General features: G+C 38.6%; 3 protein-coding genes and 1 long non-coding RNA gene across 4 annotated transcripts in view; 2 read left to right on the top strand and 2 right to left on the bottom strand.

Annotated features, from left to right (window-relative positions):
• LOC137983255 (testis-specific serine/threonine-protein kinase 3-like) overlaps window positions 1-6399 on the bottom strand; it is a 6554-nt gene extending 155 nt beyond the window's left edge. Inside the window, exons 1-2 of the mRNA XM_068830454.1 lie at window positions 5548-6399; window positions 1-228 (exon numbers count right to left, since the gene is read on the bottom strand). The exon at window positions 1-228 is cut by the window's left edge and continues 155 nt beyond it. Of these exons, the coding sequence (XP_068686555.1) occupies window positions 1-228; window positions 5548-6399 (1080 nt within the window). The remainder of the gene's footprint in view (window positions 229-5547) is intronic.
• Window positions 6400-9098: 2699 nt separating this feature from the next.
• Window positions 9099-12395, top strand: LOC137983759 (uncharacterized). The gene is made up of 3 exons (XR_011119011.1): window positions 9099-9130; window positions 11002-11109; window positions 12340-12395. It is a non-coding gene; the product is annotated as an uncharacterized lncRNA (long non-coding RNA).
• Window positions 12396-12825: 430 nt separating this feature from the next.
• LOC137981628 (trypsin-like) lies at window positions 12826-19931 on the top strand. The gene is made up of 5 exons (XM_068828710.1): window positions 12826-12853; window positions 13830-13886; window positions 14473-14688; window positions 15630-15874; window positions 19569-19931. Exons 1-5 carry the CDS (start codon window positions 12826-12828, stop codon window positions 19863-19865), a joined length of 843 nt encoding a protein of 280 aa, XP_068684811.1. The 3' UTR covers window positions 19866-19931.
• Window positions 19932-21651: 1720 nt separating this feature from the next.
• LOC137981627 (uncharacterized) lies at window positions 21652-23866 on the bottom strand. Its single transcript, XM_068828708.1, has 3 exons — window positions 23554-23866; window positions 22689-22829; window positions 21652-22121 (listed from the first exon to the last, which is right to left on the bottom strand). The coding sequence occupies exons 1-3, from the start codon at window positions 23864-23866 to the stop codon at window positions 21652-21654; spliced, it is 924 nt and encodes a 307-aa protein (XP_068684809.1).
• Window positions 23867-24188: the final 322 nt, after the last annotated feature.

The following is a 24188-nucleotide window of genomic DNA, read 5'->3' as shown; positions in this document are numbered from 1 at the left end:
CTCAGCCTCGTTTCCAAGTCCCGAGTCATGTGACTTATCTTTAAGAAGGTCCTGGTTATCTTTATTTTCTTTTCGCCAGTCGTTCATCTTTTTTCCCAAGTACCAGGGGTGTTTCTTTATTCCGGGAATATCAATCCGCTCCTTTACGTCACACAGCATCGACAAAATAAGATGCTTGGCTTCCTCCGAGATGTTTCTTTTTTTTGGGAATACCACCTTCTTGGATATCTGGGACACGAAAAAAAAAATACAGCTTTGGAGGCGCGTTCACAAAGGAAACAAATGTAAATAAGCAAACACACTCAATTCTCGAAGCGTAAAAGTTCCCCCGTTCCAAAAGGTTTGCTAACGCATGGAAGGATGTCTTCTTCGCAGAGTTGCCTTAAGCTAATAGAAAGACAGTCATTCTCGGTGTAATGCGCTTGACCAAGTTGGAATTTGAAGTTTTCAGTTTGCATTTAGCCTGCCTGCGTTTCTTTGCAAAATCCAAACTAATTCGGATTTTTAAACAGATTTTGCGTTTCTTTATTTTAATAGTGAAATGATATATGAAATGGATCATATATTGAACTCTGCAGTTCAATATATGATCATTTCATCGTTGATTTATTCCTCACGGGAACATTAGAACCCAGAAATGACCAATGACGTCAATGTCTTCATAGCTCAGTTGGTTAGAGCGTCGCACCGGTATCGCGAGGTAACGGGTTCAAAACCCCGTTAAAGACCTGAATTTTTCAGGCTTCTCTACGCAACTGCAAAAATTGCGTTTATAACTTCGAGGATTATAGCTTCACTTGATTTCTTTATTTTGTAAGGTAGAGTTATACCTACCTTACAAAAGACTTTTAGATTAAGTCTAAACCTTGATAATTCAGGATTTAGACGACCCGTACGATCGCTTGGAAGGGATAAAAATATTATAAATAGCTCTAATAAAAGAGATAAATAAATAACAATATTCTCAGTCATTAACAAGTCTCTATGAGCAGTTTTTCAGGGCCCATGAAACCAATGATACGAAGTGCATTACACATCGGGTTTAAATATTTGAAATGCAACTTTTTTAGACCTTTATAAATTGATTTTGTGTCAATTAGTACAAGATTAGGAATGATATAAAGGATCCATTTTTTGAAGTTAAATTTATTTTGGGATACTGTCTCAATTTTCATGTTGCTTTTAAGGCAACCTAGGTTGCGCCGAACAGTACTTGACTTAAAGATTCAGTATGAATGTATCTAGTCTGAAGCCAAAAGCTGTTGATTTCAAGGTTACGAGTTCCCTGAATATTGTTTCACTTCTTCTGCCAGGTCACAATGTCCCTGAGCATTTTATTCGGATGCAGCCCCAAGCTGATAAAGTGCATCAGATTTGGTGTCACGGGAAGAGTAATTTCCCTATTCTTTTAAACCAACTTTTTCTAAAAAAAAAAATGGTTTGTGGGTGTGGGTGTTGAATAATAATTTTATCACAAGCCCTGAACAGCCTCTATGGGGAATGGTCAATTAAAGGTCAATTTTAACTATGTATATTGGAGGTAAAATCCGGTCTCAGGTTGAATCCGTTTTTACCCTGGTTAAATTGGTGATCCTCATTTTACCTAGGTTGAACAGGGCGTTACTAAACACAGGAATGGAACGGAATGGAATATACCGGAAGAAACCGGAATATGCTGGAATGAGGCGGAATGACACCGGATGAGACGGAATGACACTGGAATGAGGCGGAATGACACACAAATAAAGCGGAATATACCGGAATAAACCGGAATATGCCGGAACAAGGCGGAATGACTCTGGAATAAAACCGAATGACACCGGAATGAGACGGAATAAACAAGAATGGTTCCAGAATATACCGGAACGAGGCGGAATGACAACAGAATAAGGCAGAATAAACCAGAGGGAAACCAGAATCAAGCTGATTAGCATGGACCGGGATGGCAAGGAACAAAAAGTAATTTTTGTCATTCTAGACTGTGAATGAATAAGTGTTGCAGAATTAGAGAGACTGACACAAAAAAACAGTTTACTTTAAAAGAAGTAACAAGGCTTGGAACGAGTCACGACATGTTCTCACAATTCTTGATGCAAATATATTATCAACGATTGATCTTTTTTCTGTGCTTCTGACTTCTTTCTTCAAACAAGGAAACACTGCGTTCAGCTTCGATGGCATTATTGCCAACAATCGGGAAGAGAAAAAGAGTCTTCCGGTTGTTTGCGCGAATATATTTCCGTATATCTCCATCACGTGTGGGTCGTGGGAAGCAGGCAAGCAGCGACGGTAATTAGTTTGTGGTTTGCTAAACTTGAATGTGATTGGTCAATACACAATTAACCTGTCAGAATGAAGTAAAAATGTTTACGGGTTTTCTGATTCGCACACTGAAAGCCGCCTCCGAAATCCATAGACAAAATCAATTAGAATAACATTTTGTTTATCTTGCTACTGTATTTGTTCACGAAAAAAATGTTACTTCCACAAGAAATAATTATTCATTTAGCGACAGATATACCTGTCAAATTTTTCTCGTGATCGAAGTGTTCCAAATGTTACAAAAGGCAAAAAACACATGCAATTCCCTTAGGGAATCACGTGACACAGCAAAAGCTGACTGAAACAAACGAAAATAGGTCGGCGCTAACTAAAACACCAAATTTTGGCATTTTCAGGTTCATTCCGGTATATTCTGCCTTATTTGGGTGTCATTCTGCCTCATTCCGGTGTCATTCCAGCTCGTTCCGGTATATTCCGGCACCATTCTTCTTCATTTCGTTTCATTCCGGTGTTATTCCGCCTCATTCCGGCATATTCCGGTTTATTCCGGTAGATTCCGTTCCTGTGTTTAGTAACGCCCGAGTTGAATATGCACTCAGATGAATTTAAAACTTTTTAGGGGCCTAAATTAACCCTAATTACTAAAATGAAAGCTTACCATTCAAAATAAGTCCGATGTCTGCAAGTGTCAGACACTACATTCCAGGTAAGGAATTGGCAAGCATTGTGGTTATTGGATTAATCAGTTATTTGCAGTGTTTAGTCTAACACAACCGTTGTCTTGGTTTTTGGGTTAAGAATATTGGTTCATGGTTGGTGGAAGTAAAGCATTCTTTTACATGTAGGATAAAGGGGTTTAGTTTGTAAAGAAGCTGTTTTGCTGTGTCAGTGAGGAAGTGAAATAAAGAAAAGGGTTTATCAACCGAGTTGATATGGTAAATCGACCACTGTAAAGAAATTTGAAAGCTGACGTTTCGAGTGTTGGCCCTTCGTCAGAGGTAAACCCTTTTTTGTCTTTCACAAGAAGGATTACTTTTCATAATGAAACAACAGTGATATTCTTTAATCATTCCTTTGGTTGGCAATATCACTTGTATAATACAAGATTCATAAACATTTGTCTTTCAGTAAGTAACTACATTACCATTAAATGTAACAATGGTATTATTGGTACAGTTACAATATTAATAAACTAGCGTTTATCTTGAAATAAAATTACTCATTTTTTAGAATGGCCTGTTTACAAGCTGACTGTAAAGAAAATTTCTTTGAAATAATTGAAAGAGAGATTAGTAGCACTGCACAGGTTTAATGTTGTAATGTTGTAAACCCATTTCTTTGTTTCACTTCCCCACCAACGCAGCATGCACCAAATACAAATAACCTTATTAGGGCTCCCGTACGGGGATCTTCCGACCTAATTTACAATGTTAAACTAATCGATACTAGTGTAAAAATAACTTACAATAAATAATAACCTACTGAGGTGAAAAACCTAACCATAATGTAAGAATTGATTAATTAACTAATCAGTTGCTACTGGGATGACTTCTCACTCGACAGACTACGTTTAAAAACACTCAAACTAGAGAGATTACGCAACTCTCGTGGCAACGAATTCCACGTGTCTGCGCCGCGATACTGGAACGACAGTTTCTTTAGAAGCTAAATCCCCTACTAGACTTTATAACTTGACTGCTAATTATTTTAACAACTGAAAACACGCACATAACAATGTACTCATTCCAATAACTCAACCTTCGAAAGCACATTGACTTCAGAAATTCGTCGACCGCCTCAAGTTTTCGAGAAAATCCAAATGAGCTGTTATGAGATACAATACTTCAAACCAGTTCAATTTTGATTTTCCTTGTTTAATATTCATTATCATAATCTGAAACAAAGAAAAAGTCAAAATTGAAGTTGTTGAAAACTGTACAAAACTGAACCGTAACAGATATTTGTTGGTCGTTTGAAAGCCAATTCCCGCGAAGGCCTTTCCTTTATTCTCCGGTGAATCAAATGATCATTTCCCATAACGGACGGCTGACTCTTGGGTCATTTTCTTAGTTATTTCTGGTTCAAGGTATTGTATCTTTCATCGAATTAACATAACCGTCATTAGACAAGAGAGATGTGTTTAACATCCAGACGTCTTTTCTTGTTTGTTTCATTAAAGTGAAGTTACGATTCAGTATTCAACGCGTCGACGGTCTTTCGAGGTGAGCATCTCCAGGGGTGATTTAAGGCTGAAAAAAGAGTGCTTTTAATTTCATTGATTGGCGTTCTTTCCTTTTAGAGCAGTTTTCAAATGCCTGTCGAAAGTAATCACGCGATTGCATTTGCTATGCTTGGAGATTGTTTTATAAATCTCGCGACAGTTTATCAACCAGTGAAAGGAAACCACAACCAATCACTACTACTTGCACGCGCGAGTTTCCCGCGCTTTGAGCATGTTACATGGAATTGCTAGAATTGGAATTGGTTTATTACGCTGTTTGCAACTGCTGTGATAGGTCGAAGTAATTACTTTGGTAGTTGATTTTTAATGGTCTTGAGGTAATAAGCCGTAGTTGTCACTGTTTAAGGCAACAGTACTAGTGGGTCTTGAATTTCAACTTCACTTTGATCAAACAGGGAAAGCCGTCAGGAGGTTAAATACGTTAATTATATACGTTAATTCTGCTGGTCAACCTTGGTTGTAGTGGGGACCTAAATCTACAATATAAATTAATATAACAGATGAATAATCCCAACGGAAAGGCTAAGTTACTCTATTTAGGAATTTCCAAACAAAACCAAGCTGTTCAACCAGGGGCCAAATTACCCGAAGCTATGCGAACAGAGCGTGAATATGACCCGAAAGGTGTTTGGGACTTTGTTTCCTTACAGAGTCTTGTTTTTGAAGATAAAGGGCGATTTATAAGCACTCAAAATAGTTACACACGAAGAGCTTCATGACTTTCGACAAATGCACTACTGATTTATCGGGATACGTGTTCGCACTGTCTCGCGCGCTCACGTATGATAGTTTGATTTTGAGGTAGACCTTAAATCAAATTGTCCAAAAGATTTTCCCGCCTGTTTATTTCTTGCCACGATTAGGACTTTGCAAAGACACAGCAGGAATAAAAACTTGCTCTGCAGAAACAGCCTTTGGATTCCGCATCAATTTTTGACTCAAATACACAAAGTTCCTTATTGGCCGGACACATGAACAAAGTTCCTAACGAGCTGAGCCAAAAATGGAGATAGATTTATTACCTGTTCCATTAACAGCTTCAGGTTTGAATCATCGAATGGCAACTTAGCACATAGCATTGTAAACAGAACAACGCCTAAACTCCAAACATCCGTGCGCGTTCCGTCATATGCTATACCACGTAGAATTTCAGGCGGTGCATAAGCGTATGAGCCACAGAACGTTCGACTCAGCTTGCGTCTGCCAGTGTTGTACTCCACAGGTTGTGTCCTCGCAAAACCGAAATCTGAGAGAAGGATGTTTTTATTGTGGTCCAGCAAGATGTTTTCACATTTTAGATCGCGGTGAACGACATCCATGCTGTGCAGATACTCGGAAGCTTCGACCAACTGCCGGAAGAAACATCGGGCTTCACTCTCCGAAATAGCGCCATTGGTTTTTATGTAATCAAGGAGATCTCCACCATCCGCCATGTCCATCACGAGGAATATCCGAGAGCTGGTCTCGATTGCTTCATTAAGTCCGATAACATTCGGGTGATTAAGTTGTTTCATGACAGCAATTTCACGTGGTAGAAACTTCGTGAGGTAGTCTTGCGGTGCTTTCTTCTTGATTATAATTTTGATGGCAACTTGACGCTTTAGTTTCTTCGAGAACGCAACTTTGACGACCGCATAAGAGCCTTTTCCAAGAGAGTCTCCTAAGACATATCCATAGGCTGCAAGGAGCATGCCTGCATTATCAATAGGTTCTTGAGGAGGTAGAACAGGCAACAATCTGTTTAACTGCAAAGGTGAGCCTTGTTTTTCGCTGGGATTCTCGTTTCCGCAAGTCACTTGACCTTCGTCGGGATTTTCGCCATCGATCTGGTTAGTTCTTTCCAGTTCTCGGTATTCATCGGACGCAGCCGACATGCGGCGAAAATAACGGAAAAAGCGATACAGTTTGTCGGTCTTCAAGGTTCAAATGAAGATGTCATTCGCGCGAGGCGAGATGATGGCCCAGCGAGATTATGTGCGTTCAAGAAAAGTAATACTATATTTACATCCTTAAGTCTAGTCTACGCCTAGCATTTATAAAAGGCCAAGCAGTATTGAGGTTGCTAATTGCTGCCTAATCGATGATTAAGATTATTTGCGTCAAAGTAATTAGTCAATAACCTTGCATTTGTTTCGATTTAATAGACAAAACAGCTAAGACATTTGTCAATGACTTCAATTCAAACCTTGCACCGAAAGAAAGAGTGTTTTTCATTGAAATTGGATTCTCCAGCCGGAAATGACATTTAGAAGGAGTATAACTGGATCAAAAAAACCTATAAGAAGTTTATTACCTTGAAAGGTAACTTCAGTGGAGACATCACCACCACCAAAAGGCCTCAAATTCTCAGTGTAGCGTTATCAAAGTTTAGTATATACTAAAACGGTAGCGTTGAACGCGCGCGCTGATTGGCTACTCAAACTCCGGATATCCTTTGCCATTCACCTCCGAGCAATTCGTGTGGAATTTGTGCCCGAAAATATTGTAATCTTTGGAGGAATAAAGGAGCTAAAATCATCTTTTTGTGCTATATTATCTCACTATTTTAGTATATACTAAAACAATCATTCAACTCAGTATCCACCAAGTTATCATGACGTGTTAATTACTTTACTGGACGTGGGGCTGCGCGCGCTCTTAGAAAAAAAAAAGCCATCACAGGGTATCTGTGACAACTGCCGTATAGCGTCAAGGGCAGGCTCAGTTCCAAAATCAATTTGCATTGCTATACATGTTTCCACAGGAAATTAAGAAAAGAAAAAAAAATGCGTTTTAGAGTAAATCGTGTGTTTTTGTTTATTTTCGCCCATCTCTGTGTCTTTTTAAGAAAATATTTGTTTAGTAACGTAGAAACAAAGTCCTCTTTGACAATGCATTGTTCAGAGGCATTTTTTTGTTCTTGGGTTGCCGGCGATTTTACCGCGCCAATAAATGGCAAGACAACAAAGAAAGTGACCTATTTGACAACACGAAGGAATGAATGACCAAAAGGAAGAATGCAATCCTTCTTCTTATGAGGGAGACCGTCTTTGTTCACAGCACAATAATAACTTGACATGAAAGACTGGAGTTGGCATTCCTGTATTTTGTTATGTCATAACGTATAACGCGGGGTCTATAGGGATATGATCTCTTTCTCGGTATTGGTTGCACGGAATGTCAAAAACATCACAGCACTCTTGGACAACTATTCTGCTGTTAACTGTAGTACGTGTTGTTGCACTTTGATAAAGAGTTTCTTTTCCCGTAAACCATGTTCACTCTGAATATGGTTGTATGTTTGGCCCTTGTCGTTCCTTTATTTCATGGAAGCGAATGGCAACGAGATGAAGGTGAGATTAGCTTTTAGCGATGTTTGATCTCTGTTTTTATTCCATGTATTTTGCAAAACCGAAGAATGAATGACGCGGCTAACGAAACAGTGTAATCAACGGTGCTTTGAAAAGCAAATTTTGTGGTTTGATTTTTTCAGGTAACAGATTTCGTCCGAAAGATTTCCTCTTAAGCGAGAATTTAACTGGCTCAGAAGTCACTTTCATATACTATTAATTGATTTTTTTATGATTGTTTCTTCCTCATAATCTTGTATCTCTTTGCAAGTCCTTCGTGTTTTGAGCAACTGTGGATACAAAATGGCGCTCGGATGAGCGACATTTTTCAGCAAGAAATAAACTCCCAAAAGCTCAACAAAAGTTATGGGGAAACCTTTTGCCTTCCCCATATTCCATTTTCAGTCTGTTAACCTCTTTAAGTCATTCCCTTTAATTATAGTCCCTGTAATTAAGCCATGCCAGCCTAATGCCAGTCGAAAGATTAAGCCTCTTTATAACATCCCGGGGTATGGCTCTTCGAGTACAGGTTTGAGACGGCACAACAAAAACTTGAACTGATCGAGAACACTGTTTTGTCTTGATTTGCTAGACACTTATTCGTGGAAACCACGAGAGAATCCAGGAATCCTTATTTCCAGCTCTTTAATCATGAGGTCCAATTCAACTTTTAATGAAGTCAAACGAAGGATTATCAAGGAAAATATGCCAGTTAGCGATGAATATTGCTCGCGTATGCAAAGTAAAGGAAAAATATCGTGGAACTTTGACAGTCGGTTGTACACGCGTTTCTTCGTTGCTCAGCACCTTAGACCGACTCTCAAGGCCAACATCCCGCTCGTTGGAGTGACACAGAAACATCACTCTCTTACATTTCTTTCTTGCTCAAACTAATATGCTTCTTACAACACCAGAACGAAAATGCAAAGTTCAGCAGGATTGTTATCTTACCCTTGTCCAGGGAATACGTTTTGCAAAATAATCCTGTCGTTTGTACTGGCACGAGTAAGAAATCTTTATGAAACTTTCTTGTCGCAAAAACCTTGATCGTGTAACTAAGTTAAACGCACAATTGCATAAGTTACCTTTTGTAAGTTGACTTCGATAAGTTAGTTGTAACTGACGTATCGTTTTGGGAAGGCTTTTCCAGGATTCTTTTAGTGAAATTTCCATGTGCTATATTAGCAAATTTTGACATTCTCTTTTAACCTTTCTTTTTTTCTTACAGGTGATCTGTTCTCGTTGAAAAAAATGAGACTAAGAGTTGTGAGGGCAGGTGAAAGGGTTTCTTGATTCCATTTTTTAACTGGAATTTTCTGTTGTTTTTTTTGTGCTTCTAGTTTTGCCGTCCACAATAATGCGATTTACTACATTTTGAGGCGTGTTTGCAGAAGGTCCTCTCATTTGGCCCATCAGCTTACAGTATTATTTGAATTTAGAATAGAATACGGGTCCCGCAAAGTTATGGGTAGGGTCGTACCTCTTATTGAACAGTATATTTCATTGGCTGTACAGTGTTGTACTTATTGTTTTCTGTGCTAAATACATTCTTACTTGTTGTCTTTCTTTTGGCCAATCCTGAAGCCCGTTTAATGAGGTACAACGTGACCCAAAATTATGGCCAATCAGATTGGGCCCGCTGACCACAACGCCCCTAATAGGTCTGCAACCAAGTAGCCACACGAGTGTGATTGCTCGTACTTCATGCAAAATTATCGATCGTACCAGGAACACAGCACCGCCATGCTTTTTTTCCCGCAAAAATTAAGCAGTAGCCTTCCTAAAAATAGATGATACCGAAAATAATGGGCTGCATTCCATTGCAGATCGAGACTGTGGAACCCGATACAAATCAGCCAGCGATTTCTGAAAACATAATTTCATGATACGTACACTGTTACACACCTCATACAGGTTTAATGTTGTAGGAGAAATAACTTTTTTCGGACTTCTCCAAACTTGGTCACTACTCGAGCATAATGATTTTCGATCTCAGTTACTTTTGCATAAAGCATGTTGGGGTACACGGGTGACATTTTACCATAAAGTCGATCAACATTGTGAGGAATGTTGGAGCTGCCATTGCTGGTTGGCATTTTCTGTGCATGGAACGGATGTGTTGACAACTTTCTGACTGATTTCTGCATAATTTTTTGAAGCCACTTTTCCCTAATTTGACTGTGTGCTTGGGGCAAGACTTTGAACCAGTTCCCGTTTTTCCCCACTATCTGGAAGCCTGGCACAGACTATATTGTTTCCTGTGAAGAGTTTTTGTAACCCATTTTTCTTCGAGTTATCATATGTTGTTCCATTTTATTAATTGTTTCGGCTTCGATCGATTCTTGCTTCCTGAAAGGCGGAGTTGCTTCTTTTTTTTCTTATAAGAAATGTTTGGCCTTGTTGTAAAAATCGTCTTCTAAATTAAATGACATGTTTTAGACTTTAAATTTGTCTTTAGGTGGCCTTCCATTCCTCTATTTCTCTATAGAAATCGATTTCATTTACACAATTGCGTAGGCGTGACCCTGCCATATGTGGCTCTGGTGTTGCATTGCACATTTGTGAATATATCAATTTTGGACCGAGAATGGCCCAGGGTAAATAATGAAATATTCCTTTATAAATTATCCTGAGAAGTTTGCATCAATAGACCTTTTTGCAGATACGGCGGCCATTTTGATTTCTATTGTTTCGAAAGACATTATGGGATGCTCAGGGGTCAAATTAATATGTATTTGCCCCCTGGGCATCCCATAATAGCTATTTGAAAACAATAGAAATCAAATTGGCCGCCGTAACTGCAAAAAGGTCTATTGCTTACTTGGTCAAGTGGATTAAGGAGTAGCCAGCAGATCCAGAGGTAGGGAGAGTTCAAGGTCAAGTTCTGGTGAGTGTGCAGAAAGGTCTTGAGAAATATACAGCTTAAAGTTTTTATCTGGTTTGAAAAAAAAAATGAACAGGTTTTCAAAAAATTCAAACCAAAAACAAAATTAAATCACAACACATACTCTCACAAGACGTGGTAATCTCGCCCCGGGCAAACAATTTTCTTGGGCCAAGTAGGGAACAAAGAATTCGGGTGCAATACATATCAACCTATAAGATAAGTTACAATGTTTTTTTTCTTTATATATTTTTTGCATTTAGCATGCCAGAATGAGTCTCCTTACTGCATTTATTATGAACCGTATTGCAAGGTCATAGGATATATGGATTATTTGAAGAGATATTGTCGAAAGACTTGTGACTATTGTGGTAGGTATTAACTTTGCAAATGAGGTTTTGTAGAAATGCTGTTACCATAATATTCAAATCAAAGTAATTCCCGATATGTCTAGGGTTTAAAAACACGCTTATCATTCACTGACATGCCGCAGATTATGTCGTATCCAATAGGAAAGGAAGGATAATTAAGTAAGCAACGACGACGTCGACGAGAACGCGAAAAGAATAAGAAAAAGAAGACTCAATGAGGAAAAACAGTTGCTTTGAACGCCATGCTGGTTCGTTTAGAATTCTGAGAAATTTCTCTGCTGTTTTCGTTCTGGAAGTCTTGAAATAACCAAATTTGAGATCATGTCCAACGTGAGCACCTGTCTATAGATTTTGAATTTCCTCTTCAGTTGGATTAAAAACAATATCATAATGGAATATTATCGCTTATTAACCAAGAGTGAAGTCTTTACTGGAAAATCTCAAGCGAGGCCGAGAATTAGGTACAATTAGCCAATCAAAGCTCTCCTTATATCGGCGACAAGCACCAGACTTCTTTTCCCGTGCTTAAGCTCTTGCATTAAGCCGGCGCGCTATGGATACCGGATCGAGGCGTACGTTTCTTTTACGTTAGGCTACAGGCTATTGGCATCACAAAACAATAAGTAATTGCTACCAAATTTGTATAGCTCAATTACAATTATCTATAAGGCCAGATAAATCTCCAGTATACTACATTCTCCGCTGAATACCATTTCATCCACTCTCGAAATAATAGCAGTAGTCCAACAAAAAGACTATATGTGTACTGGTGGAACAGCTGGTCGAGCATCGCACTACGCTACCTTATAAACTAAAACTCCAGAATAATGCATTATCCAGAGAATATCATTTTATCCACCTTCGAAAAAAGTCGACTACGAGCACTGGTCGCTCAGTTGGTTGGGAAGCGGACTACCCTAAGATGGGGTCACAGACTTGAGCCCCAAACGGAACAACACTTCATTGTTAAGGTCTTAAAATAACTTAAAAGAAAGTGCTGTAATTTCCATTTCATCCGCTAATAATAGTCAAACTTTCAAAACGGCCTTCCAAGGACGAAGACTATGGACCCCTTCTTTTCCAGTGTTGTTGTCTGCCCCATTCGCCCACTCCTTCTTTGTCTTTGTTAGTTGTTCAATCAGTCTTGTTCAATTCATTTACGCCAGTCTAAGTACAATGATGAGACTTTTTTCCTTTTTTTTTCGGCCCTGTGATGTTTGTTTGTCGAAGAGTGCAAGGACCTGGTATCATACTGCGACTTTTACAGGACTCGATGTGGAGACAAGACACTGGCTACGTCTTTGAAAACATATTGCCGGAAAACATGTGGCACGTGTCAAGGTAACCATTAATAATGCATAATATTCAGCTGTTGTCATTTGCCATCAATTCATCTGTCAATCAATCGATCGAACAATCAACGTAACGGTAATCTTTCGGTACCATATGAAGAAAACGGCATAGCTATTCAAGGTGGGCAAAAATACGATACATCAGGTTCAATGAAGAAATCTCCATAACCTTAATTCAGGAGTAGTTTTCGTTTGAAAGAGGTTTTAAAGTCACGTAGCTTAGGAGGAATCATATTCCAAATTCTCGCAACAATTCTACTAAGGAAAGGACAACGGTTGTTGACTGAGTATAGATCTCTGGACGTAAATTGACCTGCTGTTAAAGATCTGGTATAAAAATAATGAATCTGGCCAGGACGATGGAATGGTTCGGAAATATTTGGAGGAGCGCAGTAATTAGTAACATCGGTCGTTAAGATTATAACGAAGAGCCTATGATTATCTTCAATTAAAGGCTTATCTGTCAAAAGCAAAAATCGGTGACCCCCACTTTGTATTGTTGCAAAGTAGTCAGCAGGCGAAGGTGAAGTCTGCGGGGGATTCTTAGCGAAGGAGAGTATTCAACTGGACCTGATGAACACTTCTCACCGAATTCGTTATGTTGCTATGGTAACCTACTACTTTATATGATTCTACGCATTTTGTGAATTTTGATAGGCAATAATCGTTTTCTTTTATGTGGTAATGTGACAGCTGTTTGGTGATACAGTTTTGTAGAGTCAATTGATGCTTCGAAGTGGAAGCACCAATTGTAGTGTGCATAATTAGTTTTTCTTAAGCTAAATACCATTGACACTTAGGGTGCGTTCGATTGACCGTATTCCGGAATAAGAATGCGTGGAATATAAGGTAGAAATCCTTCGTTTTTACGGTGATTCACATAAAAATTGTCAAACATCCACTAAAATGCTATTTTAAACATATGTTTGTTGTCCTTGCTGCTTCGAAGCGCGCCAAACATACCGTTTTAATCATCACTCCTCGTATTCTTATTCCGGAATAGGCTCAATCGAATGCGCCCTTAGGGTGCGTTCGATTGACCGTATTCCGGAATAGGAATAAATGGAATAGAAGTTAGAAATCCTTCGTTTTTACGGAGATTCACATGAAAATTGTCAAACACTTGCTACAATGCTATTTTAGACATATCTTTATCATCCTTGTTGCTTCAAAACGCCAGCCATACCGTTTTAAATCATCACTTCACGTATTCTTATTCCGGAATAGGGTCAATCGAACGCGCCCTTTAAGTCTTTCATTCATTCATTCATTCATTCATTCATTCATTCCGAAAAGTGTTGACGCTGGTTTGAGCCACTTTAAGCTCCATATGAACTAGATGTTCTGCTTATTTTTAACACATTTTAGTTGCTGTTACTACAAAGCCATCGACGCTGACTCAAACGAAACAAGCTATTAAACAAGGTTGGGAAAAAGGAAATAATTATTAGCATTTATTAGTCGCAACAATGGCGTTCAATTGTGAAAGTGTAGTTTTGTTTGTCCGTTTTGTGTTTATATACAAAGAGTTAACATTAAAAACGTGGTTTTCGTATTGCATGATACACCCTAATCCAAAGAACAATTCAGTTTGTATTCGAACTTAGTTCACACAACTTTAAGAACATGCTAAGAACGTTTTAAGGCTCAAATCGAAAACAAAATATCAGTAGTCTTAACCCCAAAATTAGGCGTTCTTATGAAAAAAGTTGCTGAGTTAAGTGAGACACGTCCGCAAGTGTTTGACTTAATTGCCATGTTAGACTACAGTTTGACATTTCTTTTACCTTTATTTGTATGATGCCTTATTGCGTCACTTGGTTTCCCTGCCATAGAAAGGAAAAAATAGTTTCGTGCTTGTAGATGTATAAATACAGTATTTGTCTTTCTGCAAATAAATGTGCGTCCTCTTATGTCTGCTTGATTTAGCAAGGGAAAACAAAAGCGTCTAAGACACTCTACTAGACAAGTTGAAAAGATTCCTGCAATTTCTTTTTTAACACATATTTAGTTGTACCAGTGGGCGCTGAATGTGGTTCGAAGATGCTGGACAAACGAATTATTGGGGGTACCAGTGCGCGATCAGGAGCCTGGCCTTGGCAAGTGTCACTCAATTACTCTTCCTCTCACTGGTGTGGTGGCTCAATTGTGAGCCCGTGGTGGGTAGTGACCGCCGCTCACTGTTTTGACGTAGGACGTGATCCTCAGAAATTTGGTATCATTGCAGGTAAATTGCGTTATATGAAAACGAGAAGCTAAAATACCGTTTTCTAAGGAACCAAAACAAATAATACATGCTTTACTTAAACAATTTCCCGGACTACGTGGAATTGGCATCAACGTATTCAGATCATTATATTAATTCATTGATAAAGAAACAAGGAAAGTTTGATACATTTTTTCTTGATTTTCATATTTGTTTTAGGCCATTCAACTTTAAATGCGCCTTGAAAATCAACAGCCGAACTAACGAGAGGCATGGTGCAATCTCGACCCCAGAGCTCTTCTCTTGACTGAGGGAGAGAAGAGCTCTGGGGAACCCTGAAACAAGGTGTCTTCTCATTGGTTTTCGTGAAGAACAATCAAAAGCGTCCCTAATTGGTGCACTCACGTTAGCACGAGGAGGGAGCAGGCGCCGTAAGATTCAAATAGCCAATTTTTGGCTATAAGAATCCTACGGCGCATGTTCGCCTACATAGAGTTTCCCAGGGCCTTGGGTTGATCCGAGGCTATGATGACGAGAATGGGCATGGTGATGATGTCAGAAACTGCTTTGCAACGCAAAAATTCCCCAAATCTGACTTTATCGCAAATAGTCCCAGACCTCTCACTAGTTCGGCTGGTGAACAAATGGCTGCCATGTTAGTCAGCTCTGAGCTACTGGTGTGACCTGTAACCGAAGCAAAAACGCAGGAATTATATGTAAAAATGTATTGTAAATAATAATAATATTTGATATGTGATGCTAAAATTTGACTTTTGTAAAATAAATAGAAAATGAGATTAAAGACACTCTAATTGAGAGAGAATGCAAATTTTTAACTGGCATAATTATATCCTTTCAGCCTGACTGATGGTTTTCTGTGTTAAATGGATACCATTCATCATTCGTAAATTGCTCTCATTTTCCGTATTCTAATACAATATTCTCTTATTTTCTTGCGGTAGGAGAACATAATTTGAATAAGATCGAAGGCCACGAGGAACATGTGAGAATCGACAAAGTTATAATTCACCCAAAATATGATCAGTACACATACGACTACGACTTGGCCCTTATCAAACTCCAGTCCCCACTCACTTATAACAATCGCGTGGGTCCCGTGTGCTTGCCAAAGCTCGTCTTTGCTGTAGGCAGCAAGTGTTATGTCAAGGGGTGGGGTCACACCACTCACCAAGGAAACGCCGCACAGGTAATTTTTTTTTTAAGTAAACTTCAAAATGAAATTGAAACATAAGGAAAATTTCGATAGTTATAGTAGATTTGATTGATCTCCATACAAATCTTCCTGTTAACCTTTGGAAGGACAAGATAACTGACAACCGCATCAAGGTACGACGAAGGGTGTAAATAGAGACCCCAGGTCTTGTCGTGTTTCAATGCCTTCTGTCAATGGTGCTGGTTATGAAATGTATGAGTTACGTATTTAAAAAATCGATTCAAAACTATCAGCTAATTATATCCGGCTGCGCGCGGATACCCTGCATAGGTATAACCTCTGGTATTTTTCCCTTTCATTGTCTTTTTTGTTTATTATTATATTACTAGCTTCCTCAATCTTTTCTATTCTTTCTTACTGTACGCCTATAATTCCTAATTGTGTGCTTAGTTAGCAAATTTAATTGTTCTTCCTTTGGAAGCATTTTCTTCTATAGTTATTTATGTATTTTGAGGTAGCCCTTTACATTTACATCATCATCGTCGTTATTATTATTATTATTATTATTATTATTATTATTATTATTATTATTATATCATTAATATTATTATGCGCAGTAACGCTATCTGTATGCACAGTGTCAGAAAGCAACACAGGGCGCATAGCGTAACCTGTGAGCTAAGCGAAACTCAAAATAGTACGTAAATAAATAAGTAAAATATATATACATATACATGTATAAAAATCATAATCTAATTGTCTAAAACTTATGCCGATAACTGTTGATGGCTAATCTATCAATCTTGACATTAGCATCATCATGTTACTGCTTTGAAAGTTCTTGCAATGTTCAGCGTCGCCCCGATAAAACCACCTTCTGCATTCTCTCTAAGACTTGAGTAGTCTTTCGCCCAACCAGTGATTGCACACTAATCTCAGTCTCTTTCGACCACCCGCCAAGCACATCCATGATGATATTATACTGGTGCACCTCGTATCCTTTGTATTGTTCCTTCAGTTCCCACCTTAACGGACCATACTTCATAGTTTTTCCCTCGCTCTTCTTCTCTCGATTACTGATCCATGGGCAACTCATCTCTATGGTCGTGACTTTCTTAATCACATGATTCACAAACCTCGCATCGACCCGGTTGGCTCGCACCTCCTGATGATCTGCATACACAGGTACATCCCACCAAGCTTCTACTTGTTCTGACTTGTACACCAGCTTTGGCATCACTGGCGAGTACCACGGCGGTCCTTCCTCAAGAAGATCTTGGTCAGGTAAGATCTCATAGAACGGGAATTTTAAAGCCATGTTATATCTAAACAAATACTTGTTCTGAGGTAGTGCAGTACACCAGGCCAGGATGTGCGAAACACTTTCTTTGGCATGACCACATAGCCTACACTTCACATCCCCAGGGCAACTTCTGTGTGTCTTTTTGCTAAAGTATAGCTTTGTGGGCAACAGTTGCTCGTACATTTCAAACTACTTACCTACACAGAATGCTATAAAGCTCTAGAGAAATTCGAAAATAACAAGTCTCCAGGAAATGATGGGCTAACAGCTGAATTCCATAAAAATTGTTGGCCAATTTTGGGGAATCTTTTGGTTGATTCTCTTACCGCCGCATATATAAATGGCAAACTCTCAAATTCGCAACGACAGGCAATTATTCGATTAATTGAAAACAAAGACAAAGATAGAAGGTATGTGGAAAACTTGAGACCGATTTCCTTATTGAACGTAGACTAAAAGATTGGATCAAAAGCTTTAGCAACTAGACTCGAAAAAGTCCTCCCAGAGATAATACATGAAAACCAATGTGCATATGTAAAGGGAAGAACGATCTTTGATGCTGTTAGACCAATCAATGACGTGATGGAGTGCAAAAAACTCCACAATATTCCAGGTCTAATGACTACTTTTGACTTCAAAAAAACCTTTGATTCTTTAAGCTAGAAATATCTGTTTATGTACACAAAAAACTAATCAAAATGAAAAAATAATGATAAGTGAAGGCTATTCCTAGTCATGTAGATAATGAAGCTAACTAACTTCTATTATTGAAACCGTTTTACAATTTCGCAATTCTGAGAAATTATCCATTTCTGTGCCTTCTCTATCGTTCCGCTTACGGCTTTCTTATCGTGCAAAATATCTGCTAACTCCTTTGCCAAGTTTATGGAGTGTGCAGCTAGAAAGTCAAATACTACTTGCACGCTGCTAACCTTGAGTCCAGGATACAAACTCTTCAAGCCTAATCTTTAATCTGCATATTTTTCTACATTGTCCTTGCTGGTATTGTTCCCGGCACGTACACAATTCCTTCTATTATAACCATTCCTTGTTCAGTTTGTCCAGCACACTCATCAGGTTAGTTGGAACCGTGTCTTGGACATTTTTTCAGATGCCAGTACTTTCGCATTATCATTCTCCAAACATGGAACTAGGTGGCTTGTAGAGTCTGTCCTTGTAGAGTGTTTGTGTCTTTTTTGAGCAGGCACATAGGATGTGGGATACCGTTTCTTGATCATTGGAGCCTACTCTGCAGTTGTTGTTTTCATTATCATTATCATTATCATTATCATTATCATGATTTGATTCGATTCGATTCGATCTCTCCAGTTGTCGTGTGTTCTACTGGGTAACACTTGCCGCAGCGGGTGAACAGTTCCAGGGATGGCCTATAATTGCACACTTCCAAGGAAGTCAGGTACATCCATCTAGCTTGCCAAACCAGGTCTTTGCACCTTTTGATATGCTTCGAAGAGCACCAACCACGATAGGTATTATTGTGACTTCCGAGGCTCCATGAATCCTTCTGATTTCAAATGCTAGTTCCTGGTACTTTTAAAACCTTCTCCTCTTCAGTTCTGATGATGTTCTGGTCCGCTGGCACAGCTACGTCAGTAAGTGTCCATTTCTGTGTGTCTTTATGCACTAGAGTAATATCTGGCCGATTATGTTTCAGCACTTTGTCTGTGTAGATAGTCATGTCCCAGGTAATCCTCACGTCTCCATTTTTGGCGGTTAGCAAGGGTTGATTGTCATACCACTTGTCATTATGGTGAATTATTATCATCATCGTCATCATCATGATGATGATTATTATTATTATTATTATTATTATTATTATTATTATTATTATTATTATTATTATTATTATTATTAAGACGGTGCTTGGGGGCCTGTGGTATTATGACATGGTGATTTGTTTTTTAATACGCCGAGGATTCCTGATTTGAAACTAAGAGTTAGAGGAAAGAGTGCTCTTCATAACTGTCCCAAAACTGCCATTCTTAACATTTTTTGAAAATTTGATACTCCGCACTCTCCCGCCTTTCCTCTTTCTGTGTCTCTCTTAATATGTTTCTTATGCAAAACACTCGCTGAAAATAGTGAGTGGAAGTCGGAAGCGAGGCTGAAAAGTTTTCAGGTGATGAATGCGCCGCCATCTTGAATCCAGCTAAAAGTGGGTTTGGAAGACGAGTGCTAAACAAAATGAAATAAGAAATTTATTTTTCATTGCCTAAAACAAATTTCAGACCGGTTTTGAAGCAATCGACAGATCTTAGTGCATTATGATACATTGACAAGATTGCTTGTCTACTCTAAAATCGCTTGCTTCAATTGATGTCGAAGACTTATCCTTTCCAGTAAATTAAAATTGAGGGTTACAATTAATATTTGACTAATATTTATTAATATTATCTAAAACAGACACTACAACAAGCAGAAGTTCTACTAGTTTCCCATGACACTTGTCAAGCTTCTTATAACGACCTTGGTTACCAGATAACATTACGCATGCGCTGTGCTGGGTATGCTCACGGAAAGATTGACGCATGTCAAGGAGATAGTGGAGGACCGCTGGTCTGCTCTATGGACGGAAAGTGGTATATGGTGGGGGTGGTTAGTTGGGGAATTGGATGCGGGCGCAAGGGAAGATATGGAGTGTACGCTGACCTTGCAGATCTCAAATACTGGGTGCAAAACAACATTGGTTCAGATGCCTAATTATAGTTAATTTGATATTCCTTTATTTTCATGTGATTAGTGCAACTATGAAAACAATTGTAAAAAGAAAATGATTTATCGTCAATGTTCATAGAACAATAAGAAATAACTACAGTTATTTAACGTGTGATTTCACCAGTTGCATTCAGTTGTTGTACAAATCACCCTAAAATTAGCCGCGCTTTTCGAATACATCTGCCTCTCCGGCCACACAAGTCCAAAACCGAACGCACAGATTTTTTTAATACCTTTTCTTGTCTTACTGCCCTCCACCTCTTCTCTTTGCATTGAATTTTGTCCCTTGTCCTCTGTTCTATCGATATCTCAAACTAACATTTTGACACTTCGATAAAAACGTCGGGATTCGTGATTACAGTAACTGGCTTAAGCTAATGTGCGAGAAATGACTTCTCGCGAGTACTAGACAAATGCAAATGTGGAGTTGTTCAACAATCCATCCATGGGCAAAGATAGGAAACTGTAATTTTAATGTGTTTTAAAAAAATATACCATGTGCTGTCGATCAAATCCGTACCCATGTTGAACTCGTTTTTGCCTACGTTAAATTCGTGATCCTCATTTTACCTAGGTTGAATATGCACTCTACCTACCCCCCCAAAAAAAGGATTTAAAACACCTATACTTTCCCTAAAGCTCTGTCTTATATGAGCATCTCAACACATTTTCTTAATATTTCATATCATTTCATCGGTTTTTGCATTCATACACTTATCCATTCAATCTCAACATTACAACAGAGTCTGGGAACAAAGAACGTAGTGGGCTGTGCACTTCCAGATCTATAGTCCTGTGGCTTCATCACTACATTATAACTTGCTCAACCCAACACAGTTCTTTTCATTGTTTACTTTTCTATAATAAGTCTATTGATATCTATCTATAATAACCAAAACTAATCCTAAGCTGACCGTAATTTTTCTCTAAGCTTAATTCAAGCTCCAAAAAATTTTCTTCAATCCATCTGAGTGCGTATTCACCCCAGTTAAAATGAGGATCACTAATTTAACCTGGGTCAGCTGTTAAGACGGATTCAACCTGAGAACGAATGTGACCAGCAACACCGTCTCTAAGTGGATAGTTTACTACGGAATAAGGAAAGCGTTAAAGTTCATTTCGCTTCGTAGCGTCAAAATATAGTTTATTTAAGTACAATTGGAAACTCCAGTCTGTAGATTCACCCCTGTTGGGGTAAACGCAAGGTATTGCTTCCTTGACTGAACAACAAACATTCCATTATGGGATACAAACATGAGTGTTTGTAACTCTTGGTTCAACATTGCAACATTTCACACAGTGGACGTAGTACAATCTTTAAGAGTCATTGCCACTATTACGATCACCGAGTTTGAGGATTTTTTCAGAAAGACTCCAAAAAGTCCTAGTAGCTGAAAAGACCAAACTTGTGGGCGTGTGTCTGTTTGTGAAAGGCGCAGATCACAACCAACATAGTATGTACTTGCAAAATAGCAGATTGCCTGCTGTCGCTATCTATATGCTCATGAAGATTGTGCGAATCGACTTTTAGCCGAGGAAACTAGGGAGAATTTGCAAGACACCTTATAAACTCCAAAAAGTGGGAGTTAACTAGTTCATTTGTTGTAGCGAAATAAAGAAATATCTTTTTCAGATGAGTGCTTGAATCTACATTGGTAAAATGCAACGTTGTGCAAACCATTATCGACGGAAAACATTTTCCAAGGTTTTTAAAGCGGTACATGCTAATTCGACCTGTGAGTGCCTTTTAAACCAAAAACAAATGCCTCTTTTATATGTACCATACGTAAACATCAGCGCACGTCGTACCACTGTTGTTACTCTCAGAGAGGTCAGCCCAATCCTGTCCATACCATATCTGCAATTCTTGATTCCTTGAAAAATACAGCTGTGTACTTGGAAGGTTTTCTAAAACCAACTCCGCGAACCTTTGCCCAACCCCTTCAAGAACGTAAAAGTGCTTCTCGCCGTTGTTACGCGCTTTTAATTCTTCAGCAGGTGGCAGAATTGCTTCTTTGTTAGCATTTGTGATTATGGTCATCAATGTATCGCTTGGGTATGCACCCGTATTAGTACAGCCCCAATAGGATTCACTATAATCTGGGTTACATTTTATTGATCCGTTTCTGTGCAGTAGTTTCATGGCCTTCACCTTCCCAGTTTTGGTAACTCTGAAAGCACCATATTTGTTGTATCGAGAGCCAAAGCATACTGGATCTTGGTTAATCTTCTGCCAAACGCCTGAAAGCGAATTTGTTTTCACTCTGTCAGCAACAGGGTTCGGTGAACTGCATTGCTCACAAGGCGTTAAAGCTTTTTTATTGAAATGGGATTAGAATTTTAAAATAAAACCACTGAACCAATTCTGATATTTTATACAGGTAATCCCATGGGGCCGAGTAAACTTAAGGATAAATATCAAGCGTATTTTCAGAAGTTGCAGATACGGCCCGAGTCGTACCACCCTGCAAAAAACACTTACTACAAGAAAATAATAAAAGTAATTTTACCCGGGGCTTTTAATAAAATTAATAATGAAAAATGCCCTCTGTCTCAGCCAATAAGCAATTAGTCATTTTGCACTCTATGTTGTAATAAATGATAAATTACGCTTTGCATTTTCTTTTTATTTTTAATTCCGTTACCCATAGCTCTCTTCACTCTCCTCTAGCCTATTGTTCGATCAATTCAGCAACACTACCCGCATGGTTCTCATTCAGCTATCGACGAACACACGTCATGACGTATGTCAGAAATCAACTAATCTGGGAGTCCTCTTTAGAATTATAAAAGGAACTCATATGTTACCTTGACAAATAGCCTGAATCGTTTGATTAGCATCTTCATCGGCGTACATCCAGTGCTCAAACTCAGTCATTGTACTTCCTTCACTTGCCTTGATTTCGGAACAAGATTCAGCCGGAAGTTCTTTAATGGATCCCAGAGGCGCTGAAGATAAAGGAGTATGCATGGATTCGGCAAGCTTAGTAAAGTTCATTATTAATGTAGCAACTGCTTCGCGCTAATCAACGCCTTTTTAGGTGTGCATTCTTCGTTATTAGTACTGCAAAAGGCAAGTAATTTATATACGATTTCGCACAAGTTTTTCTCAGTATAAATAGACATATCGAACCGATCTCGTTTTTTTCCCTTCTGGAAGCTTTACCGCTATGTTAATGGCCAGCCTGAGGTTGTTACACGCTGTTTTCGGAAAACTCCATTTATTTCAACTTAGTTGCTCGCTGTAAGACGCTCCATAGTTTGTAAGTATTGCTGTCTTTCTTCGGTTCTGTCGTTCGGTTCTGTCGTTACAGAATTTCTCTATTTACTTGGTTCTTAGAAGCTTATGTAACTTGTACTTTTTTTTTCCTTTTTATTATCATTATTTTTTGTTGAATCGTTTTCATCATCCTCTTCGTTTACACCGTTTACTTCGTTCTCGCGTCGCTTTCGTCGTTGTTATCGTTTCAATCGTTGTTTCCACGTTCTCGTCAATTTTCTATCAAAGTTGTCCTAGTTTTTTTCCAGTTCAATAAACGAATTCAAAACTGTGGACATTGACTGTTCGTTGTTGCGGTCGATACACCCTCAAGCCTTAACAAATCGGTCTAATCATCTCTTATGGTCCTTCAAGTATTGTTTAAGTGTCACCAGCAAATCCAACTATAGCTACCTCTATTGAATGCACGCTTCATGTAATACCGACTCCTGTCTGGTAAAAAGTCCTTAGGCCTGGCTTCCTTAGTTCTGGAATTCAACTCACAGATGTTTTTACCGATGACAACGTTGTAGCTCTGACACCTAGACTCCTGCCCACACATCATGTAACATTCTGTCGGGAATCCAACCTCAACTTCTTTGATCACGTGACCCTTGAGGAACATGCCATAAACGGAGTAAGATTCGTGACAACCTTCAATAGTGGCCTCAATAAAATCAATACTTGAGATCACAGCCATCACTGACAACCACAATTGTGACACCATCTTGTTGAAACGAGAGTGCCTCTAAAAATAACATGAGAATATTCCACATTCTCAGTTTTAACTGTACTTTTACGCTTTTGAGTTTCCTTATTAGTTTTTCTTGTGATTTACTCTAGCAAAATGAACAAATTTTATAATGTTCGATAATGACTATCAACTCAAATTTTTCAAAAAGCACTAAGCGCTGAAGGTTTTAAAAAAATGGTACTAAAAGGCTTAAAGAAAAAAAGATTAGCCTTTTCAAAATTATCGAAATTAAACGTTACCTGTGGGTGAGGTCAGTTGAACTGAAGTCACTTGAAATGCTAATCTCAAGTTCATT

This window comes from Montipora foliosa, chromosome 13, assembly GCF_036669935.1.
Source record: "Montipora foliosa isolate CH-2021 chromosome 13, ASM3666993v2, whole genome shotgun sequence".
NCBI lineage: Eukaryota > Metazoa > Cnidaria > Anthozoa > Scleractinia > Acroporidae > Montipora > Montipora foliosa.
Note: the sequence above shows the minus strand (reverse complement) of the source record. Positions and strands in the feature narration are given on the sequence as shown.